The 13,392-nt window shown below is 45.8% G+C and overlaps 1 protein-coding gene across 2 annotated transcripts in view; it reads left to right on the forward strand.

Moving 5' to 3' along the window:
* CLMN (calmin) overlaps nt 1-12,532 on the forward strand; it is a 114,188-nt gene extending 101,656 nt beyond the window's left edge. For both annotated transcript variants that reach the window (XM_040333217.1, XM_040333218.1), the window contains exons 9-13: nt 1,060-2,310; nt 4,564-4,736; nt 9,260-9,320; nt 10,106-10,167; nt 11,998-12,532. In XM_040333217.1, coding sequence (XP_040189151.1) covers nt 1,060-2,310; nt 4,564-4,736; nt 9,260-9,320; nt 10,106-10,167; nt 11,998-12,175 — 1,725 coding nt within the window. In that variant the 3' untranslated portion in view covers nt 12,176-12,532. The remainder of the gene's footprint in view (nt 1-1,059; nt 2,311-4,563; nt 4,737-9,259; nt 9,321-10,105; nt 10,168-11,997) is intronic.
* Nucleotides 12,533-13,392: the final 860 nt, after the last annotated feature.

Below are 13,392 nucleotides of genomic sequence, written 5' to 3' on the forward strand. Positions count from 1 at the left end.
ACCTTTACAACCCCTTTAAAGTATGGACTCAAAGGGGTCGTAAGGTTTCGTTAAAAAAAAACAAAGAAAAAACTTTATGAAACAAAAAAAACAAAACAAACAAACATGTTATACTTACCTCCACTGTGCAGTTCGTTTTGCACAGATTGGCCCTGATCCTCGTCTTCTGGGGTCCTTCGGGGGCTGTCTCGGCTGATCCCCGCATCAGCTAACCCCCTTCATGGGAATCGCTCTCCCAAGGGGTTTAGCTTGCGGGTGCGCTCCAATGATACAGCCGTTGGCTATAGCCGCCGACTCTATCACTCGGCCCCGCCCCCCGGCGTGCCGCGTCATTGGATGTGATTGACAGCAGTGCTATAGAAATGGCTGTGCTGCTATCAATACATCAAATCTAGCCAATCAACGGCCAGACTCCGTGGAGAAGAGGATGCCGGACATGCACACAGCAGGCGAACGGGCTCAGGTAAGTAAAACGGGGGGGGGGGGGCTGGGGGGGGGCCGTCATTGCCAGGTATTTTTTCACCTTAATACATAGGATGCATTAAAGCGGAGGTTCACCCTAAAAAACATCTATATACCATTACATCCAGCATACTTCCAACATCTACAGTATGCTGGGGTTTTTTTTGCCGTACATACCGTTTTATTGTTATTTTCCCCCCGGCTTCCGGGTTCTGGCTCCCGCGGGAGTGGACGTTCCTATTCAGAGGTTAGATGATTGACGTCTGGTGAAAAACTTCCCCTGGCGCATAAGGCGCGTCACCAGTTTTCCGTAACTAGCCGACCTGCGAGTCGGCTCTATACGGCGCTATACGGCGCCTGCGCCCGCCGTGTAGAGCTGATTGCGCAGGTGCCATATAGAGCCGACTCGCATAACTGTAGATGTCGGAAGTATGCTGGATGTAATGGTATATAATTGTTTTAGGGTGAACCTCCGCTTTAAGGTGAAAAAACACGAACCTTTACAACCCCTTTAAAAAGGTCCCTTGCAAATTTCATGTCAATGAAGAAATTGGTGAATAAAATTCACGTTTCTTACCTTTGTCCTTTATTTGGTAGGATGACTTCACAGATCACAAGGAAGACGCTCCGGTGGAAATGACGTACGTGCGATACAAAGATGGTCCTAAGGAAGAAGAAGGAAAGATTATTACTTTACCCAAAAACGAGGAGAATGAGTTTACGGTGGAACTTCAGACAAGGCCTCTTACCCCTCCGGAGACGCACGTCTACACAGAAGTTAATGTTGCCGATGATAGAAGGCCGAGTTCCATGGATGGTTTGAGCAAACCACATCAGCTCCTAGCAGAAGCTAATCAGGGCTCAGTACCGAAGATGGTTGGGTTTATGTTTGACAAGTTCTCACGTCGGCCTGAAGCGTCTTCATTGAATTCTGATGTCTCAGGGGAAATCTCTGCTAATGGGCTAAATAAAACCCTAAATGTCGAAAGTCAAGTGGAGACAGTTTTACTTTCTAATGGACAAGGAGACCTTCACCACAACCTATTAGGTGAAAAGCCAACTTCAGGTGGACCCTATTATCAGGAGCCAAAGTATATATTCAGTGATAATTACAACAAATATTGTGACTCTTCTTCATCATTTTCTTCAATTTCTGAACCTAATGACCTCTTTTACCACTCTGAGGACTCTCAAGATTCCATAAAGCCATCACCGATGTCGGATGATAGTGGATTGGTGACACCGCATGACCAAAATGAAGAAGATGACCCCTTCAAGTATGTCCTACATAAGCCCAAAGATAAATTTGATGGTGACCTTTCCAAACAGATGACCGTCTTCCAAGCATACAAATCAAGCACAGAAGATAAGCTTAATTCAAAAAATCATCTGGATTCTGTTGAAGACCACCCGCAAGAGGAAACCGACCCTGTGGATGATAAGAACGCAGCTAAAGTTTCCATAATCCCCCATGACTTATTTTATTATCCCCATTATAGTGTTCCCATTGCGGATGTCTTGCAAGCCTTTGCCGACAAATGTCCAGATGGTATCGTTGGGGCCAGTACAGAGTTTGATGATTCATCTGAATGCCACTCAGAGGACAGCGAATCGTTCAGCGGTGAAGATGACTTGAATGGAGAGAAGATAGAAAAAGTGACTTCAGTACCAGAATCTGCAGAATGGGGGTTAGGTTTGAAGGACTATGCGCAAGACGTGAGGTACACAAAGACTGGTGCACCAGCTCAATCAGTGGGATCCATATTGAACGGATCAGTATCTCAAGCGACCCATGACCTACAGCCCAACAATTTCACTTTTCATTCTGACCATCATAAAACTTCTCAGGTAATATCAGTAGAGGTAGACCAGTGTCACCGTAAAATACTAGCTTTGGATAAACTTAGGGGCAGATCCACAGAGAGAGTACGCCGGCGTATCTACTGATACGCCGGCGTACTTTCAAATTTCCTGCGTCGTATCTTTGGTTTGAATCCTCAAACCAAGATACGACGGCATCTGGGTTAGATCCGACAGGCGTACAGCTTCGTACACCTTCGGATCTTAGATGCAATACTTTGGCGTCCGCTGGGTGGAGTTCTCGTCGTTTTCCGCATTGAGTATGCAAATTAGCTATTTCCGACGATCTACGAACGTACGCGCGGCTGTCGCATTCTCTTACGTCGTCTCTAGTCTGCTTTTTCCGGCGTATAGTTAAAGCTGCTGTTTTGCGGCGTATAGTTAGACTTGCCATGTTAAGTATGGCCGTCGTTCCCGCGTTTCATTTGAATTTTTTTTTTTTTTGCGTAAGTCGTTCATGAATCGGGATGGACGTAATTTACGTCCAGGTCAAAACCAATGACGTCCTTGCGACGTCATTTAGCGCAATGCACGGCGGGAAATTTCGGGACGGCACATACGCAGTTCGTTCAGCGCGGGGACGCGCTTAATTTAAATGAAGCATGCCCCCTACCCGCCCAATTTGAATTCCGCGCCCTTACGCCGCTTGAGATACACTACATCGCTGTAACTTACGGCGCAAAATCTTTATGGATTCGAACCAAAGCCAGGTAAGGTACGGCGGCGTAGCGTATCTCAGATACGATGCGCCGGGGCAGATCTTTGTGGATCTGCCCCTTGGTCTTTAAACTGAATACCATGTGTGCTCAACCTGTGGCCTTCCAGCTGTTTCAAAACTACAAGTCCCATCATGCCTCAGCCTTTGGGAGTCATGCTTGCAACTGTCAGCCTTGCAATGCCTCATGGGACTTGTAGTTCCGCTACAGCTGGAGGGCCACAGGTTGAGCACCCATGCTGTATACTGAGTACATTCCCAAGGTTTTATCACGCTAACGGATTCGAAATACAGAAAATACCTGTTGATCACTAAGAAATGCAGTAAGTTTATATCTTCCTGTATATAACCCCAAGTTGTTCTTTTATCCCTTGCTGCTAGACTACAGAACCCCCCCCCCCCATACCCATAACAGGCAGAATCATCACATATTTCTCTGTACTTACAGTATTTTTGTGACCCAAATTGATAGTTGTTTAAGGTCTATGAATGGTCACGCTAAGGAAAGTATGGGAGTGAGATAAGAAGAAAGGAGCCACTGAATGGTCAGAAGGGGGGTCAGGGCGTGATTAATAAGAACTTATTAAGAATTATGATTAGCAGTGTAAAGGTATTTATTAGGTTCCTGGGTAGGGGGAAGGCACAGTAGGAAGAAAGAGTGGGTTAGAGAAAGAAGAAGGTGGTAACAAGATTCCCAGTAGAAGGAAGGCCACTAATGCCCTGTACACACGATCGGACCTTTGTCCGACCAAATTCACATCAGAATTCAGACGGAATTCCATCAAAGTAAAATAGAACATGTTCTCTTCTCTATGTAAACTCCGATGGTATTCATCGGAATTTCCGATGATATTACTCCGATGGGGCATACACATGGTCGGAACTTCCGACTGACTTTTTCCATCGGAAATTCCGATCGTGTGTACGGGGCTTTAGGATCTCGAAGAGAGAGGGATCTGGATAGTTGATACTGTATATTTGCAAGGCACAAAATCAGATGTGCCTGCCCGTGTCTTCCGGGTTCAGCTGGTAACGCGGTGACGTCAGAACGTCGCCTGCCCAACGTTTCGTCCCAAAGAGGACGTGACCATGTAAGTTTTTTTTCACTGGAGAATCAAAGTCTGAACACATGTATTGGGACTTCACATATATGGATTGTTCATTATTTGGACTCTGAATGATTACACCTATCACTGGGTTATTATATTATATTATTCTATTTAGTCACTCTCCGTTTATGTAGAGTGTCTTGTCTATATTACAGCAATATTCATTTATTTATTTATCTTCATTTATATAGAGGTATCTTTATATTAATTTTCACTTTATTAGCGCAGCTTTTTTGATTTTTGTAGAGGGTAAACTTTGCCTGTGTGTTATATGCAGGGGGATGTGGAAAGTTTTTTTCCTGAAACCTTTAAGTTAGGGTGCGTGTTATACGCCGATAAATACGGTAGCTCAGGATTAGTCTTTAAAAGTAATTGATTTAGAATCTCTTGAAGATAACATGGCTTTACTAATTTTAGGTTAAGGAGCACACTGAAGATCCTGATGATGACTGGGATGAAGCTCCAACAAGTAGAGGGGGAATGTTTGGTAGGAAATCAGATTTGGAGGAAGACTACTATCTTATTGAGGATCGGGCAGCCAGACTTGCTGCTGAAGTGGGGGCCAGTCTTCAGGATCCATGGCAGTCAAGGTAACGTTTGTGGACAAGCCAAATGGTTATTTAAGAGAGACAAATTCCTTTCCAGTTAAAGTAGCTATTAGAGGTGGAAGACCGGGCTGGACTGACTTGCTCGGTTGAGGGTCTGTGAGTGAGTGATGGTGGGTGGGGTGGGTGCGTGTTGGGGAAGTTCGCTCCCGGTGAATCCAACCCAATTCAGCAGGAAGGTGGTGGCCCCTTTTGGGGTGCTACCTCTGGGTACAGCCTCAAGGTCGTTTCTGGATAAACTTGTGAGGATAGGTAAAAGGAGCGCCCAGTATCCAATCAGAAGTCAATAAAAGGTGAACGGTCATTTTCATTGGAAATAGTAGAGCAAGATAAAACCAATGCGTTTTGGGGGAACAAAGACTCACCCTTCTTCAGGGCTGCTGATTTATGCTACAATGTATGGAGATGTGCCCAAGATGGTGTGTCAGTGACGCTGGGATCGGGACGATTGCAGTATTATCCGGCGGTGCAGCATGGAGAGAGGTAGTTGGCGCCACTGGAGTTTGAATTAGACTTTCTGGAGTTTGAATTAGACTTTGGAGTCTAATTCAAACTGCCATGGGCACCAACTACCTCTCTCCATGCTGCCCTGCCGGAGAATACCGCAATCATCCCGATCCCAGTGTCACAGACACACCATCTTGGGAACATCTCCATCACTTAAAGCATAAAGCAGCAGCCCTGAAGAAGGGGGAGTCTTTATTCCCCCGAAACGCATTAGTTTTTATCATGCAGTTACGTACCTTAGGTGTGAGCCTGACGCGCGGAGGGAGACCTCCCGTACAACCCCGGCTCGGAGACCACTGGAGTGGAGACAGTGGTGGTAAGAGCACGGTGAGGTAAGGGTGCCTGTTCAGTCCTCACTGCTTGGGGTAGTGAAGCCAAGAGGAAGCAGGAACCGCTGGAACAGGGAGCAGGGGACGCAGGTCAGCAGATGCACGTCAGCAGAGCAGTGGATGCAGGTCAGCAGATGCAGGTTTGCAGAGCAGCGGATGCAGGTCAGCAGATACAGGTCAGCAGAGCAGCGGATGCAGGTCAGCAGATACAGGTCAGCAGAGCAGCGGATGCAGGTCAGCAGAGCAGCGGATGCAGGTCAGCAGAGCAGCGGATGCAGGTCAGCAGATACAGGTCCGCAGAGAAGCGGATGCAAGTCAGCAGATGCAGGTTTGCAGAGCAGCGGATGCAGGTCAGCAGATGCAGGTTAGCAGAGCAGCGGATGCAGGTCAGCAGATACAGGTCAGCAGAGCAGCGGATGCAGGTCAGCAGATGCAGGTTAGCAGAGCAGCGAATGCAGGTCAGCAGATACAGGTCAGCAGAGCAGCGGATGCAGGTCAGCAGATGCAGGTTAGCAGAGCAGCGAATGCAGGTCAGCAGATACAGGTCAGCAGAGCAGCGGATGCAGGTCAGCAGAGCAGCGGATGCAGGCCAGCAGATGCAGGTTTGCAGAGCAGCGGATGCAAGTCAGCAGATGCAGGTCAGCAGAGCAGCAGATGCAGGTTTGCAGAGCAGCGGAGTCAGACAAGCCGGGGTCATACACATCAGGGTTAACAGCATAAACGACAGGCAGAGAATAGTCAGAGTCCAGGCTGGGTCTTGGCAACAGGAAATCAGGCAGGAAGCTGAGCCGGGTCAAACAAGTCGAAGTCAGGACTGGAGACAGAAGCAAGGTCAGGAAGCCGGGTCATACACAGGAGCAGGATACATGCACAGAATCAGGAACACAGGGAACAGAAGCAGATCAAGCCGCAAGGTGCAACATCCCTAGAGCGTCTTTTATAGGCCGTTGGGTGCCAAAGTGTGTAAATGTGCAAAGTCCGCGCACGCCTTCTGAAGAGGGCAGTACGTCCCTGACACATGCTCTACTGTTTACCATTCACCTTTTATTGACTTCTGATTGGATACTGGGCGCTCCTTTTACCTATCCTCACAAGTTTTTCCAGTTAAAGTGGAATGCAAGTCTTTAGAAAAAGCGAACAAACATGATGGATTATCACGGTACCATAGAGGAATTCATACAATAATATTTTTGAATGTATTTTATCTCTTTTAAATTTTTGTTAAATAAATACATTGAAAAATACTAATTGCATGGATTCCTCTATGGTACCGTGATAATCCATCATGTTTGATTGCTTTTTCTAAATTCTATGTAGGATGAGGTACCCCGTAGCCATTCTTTTCACGTTATATATATATGGAATGCAAGACATTAGAATGGCGATAAAGTCAAGAAACCCCCAAGTGTGTGCTTTTATATCTTTTACTTACATAAAATGTCATAAAATGATTATCTAAAATAAGGCCACAGAATCCCACTGGCTTGTTTCAAAGCTTCTTGTTATCAAAGCTTTCTTCAAAAGTTGTATCCTGGGATGAGGGATCTCTACAGAGATGCACATCATCAATAACGTGACATAAGGCTTGAAGTAACACTGAAGACCTTGTTTGCTGAAAAGAATATAATAATGTGCCAGCATTCCTTACCTCATTAAAGACTAACCCCACTTTATTTAGAGGTTTGATAGCAGAGTTTGCATTACAGTTTGTCTCTTAAAAGCTATGTAATGTACAGTAAATTTCAAGTCCTGAGCAGGCCTCAAGGGTTACTCGCCACCAGTTGCCCCACCCAGCCCGCCCCGCCCCTAATTCTGCCCCTAAACACGCCCTCATAAATTATCTCATGAAATGACACTTAAATGTTTTATGCAGAATTAAGTTATAAAAATATATATTATCAACAGCTGTATCCGTGCCCACCAATGCAGGCTGCCTGTGTCCACCAAGTGCAGCCTGCATCCAGCACATGCAGCCTGTGTCCACCAAATGCAGCCTGTGTCCACCAAATGCAGCCTGTGTCCACCATATGCAGCCTGTGTCCACCAAATGCAGCCTGTGTCCACCAAATGCAGCCTGTGTCCACCAAATGCAGCCTGTGTCCACCAAATGCAGCCTGTGTCCACCACATGCAGCCTGTGTCCACCAAATGCAGCCTGTGTCCACCAAATGCAGCCTGTGTCCACCAAATGCAGCCTGTGTCCTCCACATGCAGCCTGTGTCCACCAAGTGCAGCCTGCATCCAGCACATGCAGCCTGCGTCCACCAAATGCAGCCTGTGTCCACCACATTCAGTCTGTGTCCACCAAATGCAGCCTGTGTCCACCACATGCAGCCTGTGCCCACCAAATGCAGCCTGTGTCCACCACATTCAGTCTGTGTCCACCAAATGCAGCCTGTGTCCACCACATTCAGCCTGTGTCCACCAAATGCAGCCTGTGTCCAGTGTCCACCAAATGCAGCCTGTGTCCACCACATTCAGTCTGTGTCCACCAAATGCAGCCTGTGTCCACCACATGCAGCCTGTGTCCACCACATGCAGCCTGTGTCCACCAAATGCAGCCTGTGTCCACCAAATGCAGCCTGTGTCCACCACATGCAGCCTGTGTCCACCAAATGCAGCCTGTGTCCTCCACATGCAGCCTGTGTCCTCCACATGCAGCCTGTGTCCACCAAATGAAGCCTGTGTCCACCACATGCAGCCTGTGTCCACCAAATGCAGCCTGTGTCCACCAAATGCAGCCTGTGTCCACCACATTCAGCCTGTGCCCACCACATGCAGCCTGTGCCCACCACATTCAGCCTGTGTCCACCAAATGCAGACTGTGTCCACCACATGCAGCCTGTGTCCACCAAATGCAGCCTGTGTCCACCAAATGCAGCCTGTGTCCACCACATTCAGCCTGTGCCCACCACATGCAGCCTGTGCCCACCACATTCAGCCTGTGTCCACCAAATGCAGCCTGTGTCCTCCACATGCAGCCTGTGTCCACCAAGTGCAGCCTGCATCCAGCACATGCAGCCTGCGTCCACCAAATGCAGCCTGTGTCCACCACAGGCAGCCTGTGTCCACCACATGCAGCCTGTGTCCACCAAATGCAGCCTGTGTCCACCACATGCAGCCTGTGTCCACCACATGCAGCCTGTGTCCACCGAATGCAGCCTGTGTCCACCAAATGCAACCTGTGTCCACCAAATGCAGCCTGTGTCCACCACATTCAGCCTGTGTCCACCACATTCAGCCTGTGTCCACCACATTCAGCCTGTGTCCACCACATGCAGCCTGTGCCCACCACATTCAGCCTGTGTCCACCACATGCAGCCTGTGTCCACCACATGCAGCCTGTGTCCACCACATGCAGCCTGTGTCCACCACATTCAGCCTGTGTCCACCACATTCAGCCTGTGTCCACCACATGCAGCCTGTGTCCACCAAATGCAGCCTGTGTCCACCACATTCAGCCTGTGTCCACCACATTCAGCCTGTGTCCACCACATGCAGCCTGTGTCCACCACATTCAGCCTGTGTCCACCAAATGCAGCCTGTGTCCACCACATCCCGCAGTAGTGAAAATCCAACATATATTATGGTTTGATGACCCCAGCCGTCCAATCATGGGACAGACATTCCAGTGTTGAGCAATTTCCAGTTTACACATTTTCATTTTTCACAGAGAGATTTGGAATGACACGCACGTCCGCAACACAAGAGAGCACGAGCCCCACAAACCTTCGGTAAGTCACTTTCGTTTTTATTATTATTATACAGGATTTATATAGCGCCAACAGTTTGCTTTAAATAATACAAAAAAAAACACATCCAAAGCCTTTTCTCCACTTATGTAAACTGATCTATATATCATGGCAAAGCCCAGATTGATGGAAAGGGCTAAGAAATTACTCAGGCAGCCATTGTCCACTTCCCTACTAAAAATGCAGTCGTTGATCGAGAAATAAATGTCACCATTAGAAATTGATCTAACAATCAACTCATATTAGACATAGATCGAAATTTGGCCACTCCATGCAGAACCGGTCCAGTTTCATCCAATTATGACCAGCTTAAAGGGGTTGTAAAGGTAAGAAAAAAAAATCCCTAAATAGCTTCCTTTCCCTTAGTGCAGTCCTCCTTCACTTACCTCATCCTTCCATTTTGCCTTTAAATGTCCTTATTTCTTCTGAGAAATCCTCACTTCCTGTTCTTCTGTCTGTAACTCCACACAGTAATGCAAGGCTTTCTCCCTGGTGTGGAGTGTCGTGCTCGCCCCCTCCCTTGGACTACTGGAGAGTCAGGACGCCCACTAACACACAGCTCCTTTCTCTATCTGCAAGGTAGAGAGCAGTCTGACTCTCAATGGTGGAGAAATTCAATACAGAGCCCTGACAGAGGGAAGGGAAAGGGTTTTGGCTATTAATCAGATTCAATGTTGCAAAACTCTACTTGTCTCTTGTCAATTTTAATCTAATTGTCACCTTTTATTCTTTTAAAGAGTAACAATATTTTTATGTTTATTTGGCAGAATCTGATAGCTTTGAGGGAGGAACATACAGAGGGTTATAAAGACCACAATTATGGACTAAGGTGAGTTTCGTTCTCCAAAGGTAAAAATAGAGCCTAAAGTGACACTAAACGATATCCTTAAAGGTTGTAAACCTCAGACATGAAACATTAACAAAGCATATCCCTCTATAGCAGGGATATGCAATTAGCGGACCTCCAGCTGTTGCAAAACTACAAGTCCCATCATGCCTTTGCCTCTGGGTGTTATGCTTGTGGCTATCAGAGTCTTGCTATGCCTCATGGGACTTGTAGTTCTGCAACAGCTGGAGGTCCACTCATTGCATATCCCTGCTCTATAGTGTGTACTTATCTCAGTCCTGAGTACTAAATGTCATTTCTGTCTGCTGCTTCCTTCCTCTGCTATCAAAATGAATCACTTCTGACAGGTTTTCCTGACACCAAGAGATAAAAGGTGACAGGGGAGGGATATACAGCACACAGCCTGTGATTGTTAGTGTGTATGCTGTGTGAAGGGGGTGTGTCCCTATCCCTTCAATGATATCTCATTGAGCTCAGCAGAGTGTTATTTTTAGCTCTCTGCCCCCTGCTTTCTAAAAGCTCAGACAAGCTGTATAAATTCTGGGCTTTGACCGGATGCACCATCGGACCAGTACACATGAGACGAGTTGGCGCTTACATCAGGCCTGGTATCAGCCCACAGGGTTAGATGTAAACCATATAGGATGAAGAACAATCATTAACCACTTAAGACCCGGACCAATATGCAGGTTAAGGACCTTGCCCCTTTTTGCGATTTGGCACTGCGTCGCTTTAACTGACAATTGCGCGGTCGTGCGACGTGGCTCCCAAAAAATTGGCGTCCTTTTTTCCCACAAATAGAGCTTTCTTTTGGTGGTATTTGATCACCTCTGTGGTATTTATTTTTTGCGCTATAAACAAAAATAGAGCAACAATTTTGAAAAAAATGCAATATTTTTTACTTTTTGCTATAATAAATATCCCCCAAAAATATATAAAAAAAAAAAAAAATTTCCTCAGTTTAGGCCGATACGTATTCTTATACCTATTTTTGGTAAAAAAAAATCGCAATAAGCGTTTATCGATTGGTTTGCGCAAAATGTATAGCGTTTACAAAATAGGGGATAGTTTTATGGCATTTTTATTATTCATTTTTTTTTACTACTAATGGCGGCGATCAGCGATTTTTTTTGTGACTACGAAATAGTAATCTCATTTTGTGCAGGGACAGTTCTAAACATGTGCCACTTCACAGGCATACTGTAGACACCCAGCAGGTACGATATTTAAAGGAATTTTTCTTTTTTTTTTCTTTTTTCAATTTAAGCATCATTAAAATCACTCCTCCTGAAAAAAGGACCGTTTTAAAAACTTTTTTTTCCCATTGATACATGTTCCCTGGGGCAAAACCCGGGTTCTCAAAGACGTTTTCCGACAATAACTTGCATATTAGGCTTTAAAATTAGCACTTTTGAATTTGAACGTTCGAGTCCCATAGACGTCAATGGGGTTCTAAATGTTCGCGCGAACGGTCGGTCCGTTCGAAGGTTCTGGTGCGAACTGAACGGGGGGGGGGGGGGGTGTTCAGCTCATCCCTAGTATCCTACATTTGAACAGATCCAACTCCAGACCCTCCCAATAGTCCTCCAGAAGGAGGAGGCTACTTGGCAATTACACTTTCCAAGGGACACTTTCAATAACAATTTTGTAAACTGGATGGGAAGCTTTTATAATGTTTAGCGGGGGGGGGTGTAGTACCACCTGCTCAACAACTTGCATGCTCCCTCTGGAACTTGTAGCTAGTAATTGATCCAAGTTTGTATATGATCTTTTGCGCTATTGTTTTAACACGACTTTTCTCCTCCTTTGCAGAAAAAACGAGTATGGCGACACGCGAAGTGGGTCCCCGAGATCTGGAACGTTCGTGTCTGATCATGATCTGAGGAAGTTGTATCCCATTGGGATCCTGCTGTGGTTTATTTGCTACTGCATCTTCATCCTTCCAGAGCTGGATATGGACAAAGTCGAATTCTTAGTGAAGGACGATTAGGCGCTGGCCCACGGCTACAAATTGTTGATCAATTTTCTATCGCCATGTCTCCTTTCAGCAATAATTTAACCTTCTAGCGCCCTGATAGCAGCGCATAACGAATTAGACACAATGAGCAAAATTATTTCATTTTGTGCCTTTGTGCGAACTAGCTTGCTACTGCCATTCCTTAAACCTTTCCTCGCTGTTGTCTTACGTAGCAGCGGCTGGAAGGCTTCGTTTGCATTCCTAGTCCTTGTCTGCAGGGTAAAATACCGCCTTTGAGGGGCCACGAAACATAAATCACAAGTTGGTTTATGTCAAATTATTTTTTTGGTACTTTATTTAAATAAATATAAAAAATGTCTGAGGAACTCAGCAGAAATTAATATATTTAAAATCAAAAGGGAGTTAAAAAGGATAATATACTCTTGAGCACATAAGACTTTTTGCCTAAACGCCATAGACGTGTAATCAGCCATCACTTCTAATGCTACGTACACGCGGTCAGAGTTTCCGACGACAAAATCCGTTCTGGTAAATTCCGATTGTGTGTGGACAATTCTGACGCCCAAAATTCCACGCATGCTCTGAATCAAGTACGAGACGGAAGCGCTCAGTCTGGTAAAACTAGCGTAATGGAGATAGCACATTCGTCACGCTGTAATGGACTGAAAAGCACAAGGCTGAAAAGCGCAAATCGTCTCTCACCAAACTTCTACTAACACGACTGGTATTGAACTTCCCTTTAATAGTGCCGTCGTACGTCTTGTACGTCACCACGTTCTTGGCGTTCGGAATTTCCGACAACATTTGTGTGACCGTGTGTATGCAAGACAAGTTTGAGCCAACATTCCGTCGGAAAAAAATCCATGGTTTTGTTGTCGGAATTTCCGATCGTCTGTATGCGGCATTAGTCTCTAAATGGCAGCAAATGTGGAATAATAAGCTACATAATAATGTTACAAGAAAAGTCAGAGATCTCCTACTCTGTGCAGGTAAGGGGGATGGCTACATTGGGAATGTTTGACATAAATGTAACTCTTTTGTTTTAAGTTTGTTTTAGATTGTTTTAGGTTGTTTTAGGTTTACCAGCCCTGCTTACTCGTTACATAATAATATTTATCTTTAAACTTTGTTACTACTAAGTAGTCTTGCAAAATAGGTGAGTTGGCCCTGTTATGATAGTAACGTGGCACCATCCCCTATATAGTATCAATAGGAAAATAGAAAATTCC

The sequence above is a fragment of the Rana temporaria genome, chromosome 13 (assembly GCF_905171775.1).
Source record: "Rana temporaria chromosome 13, aRanTem1.1, whole genome shotgun sequence".
Classification (NCBI taxonomy): domain Eukaryota; kingdom Metazoa; phylum Chordata; class Amphibia; order Anura; family Ranidae; genus Rana; species Rana temporaria.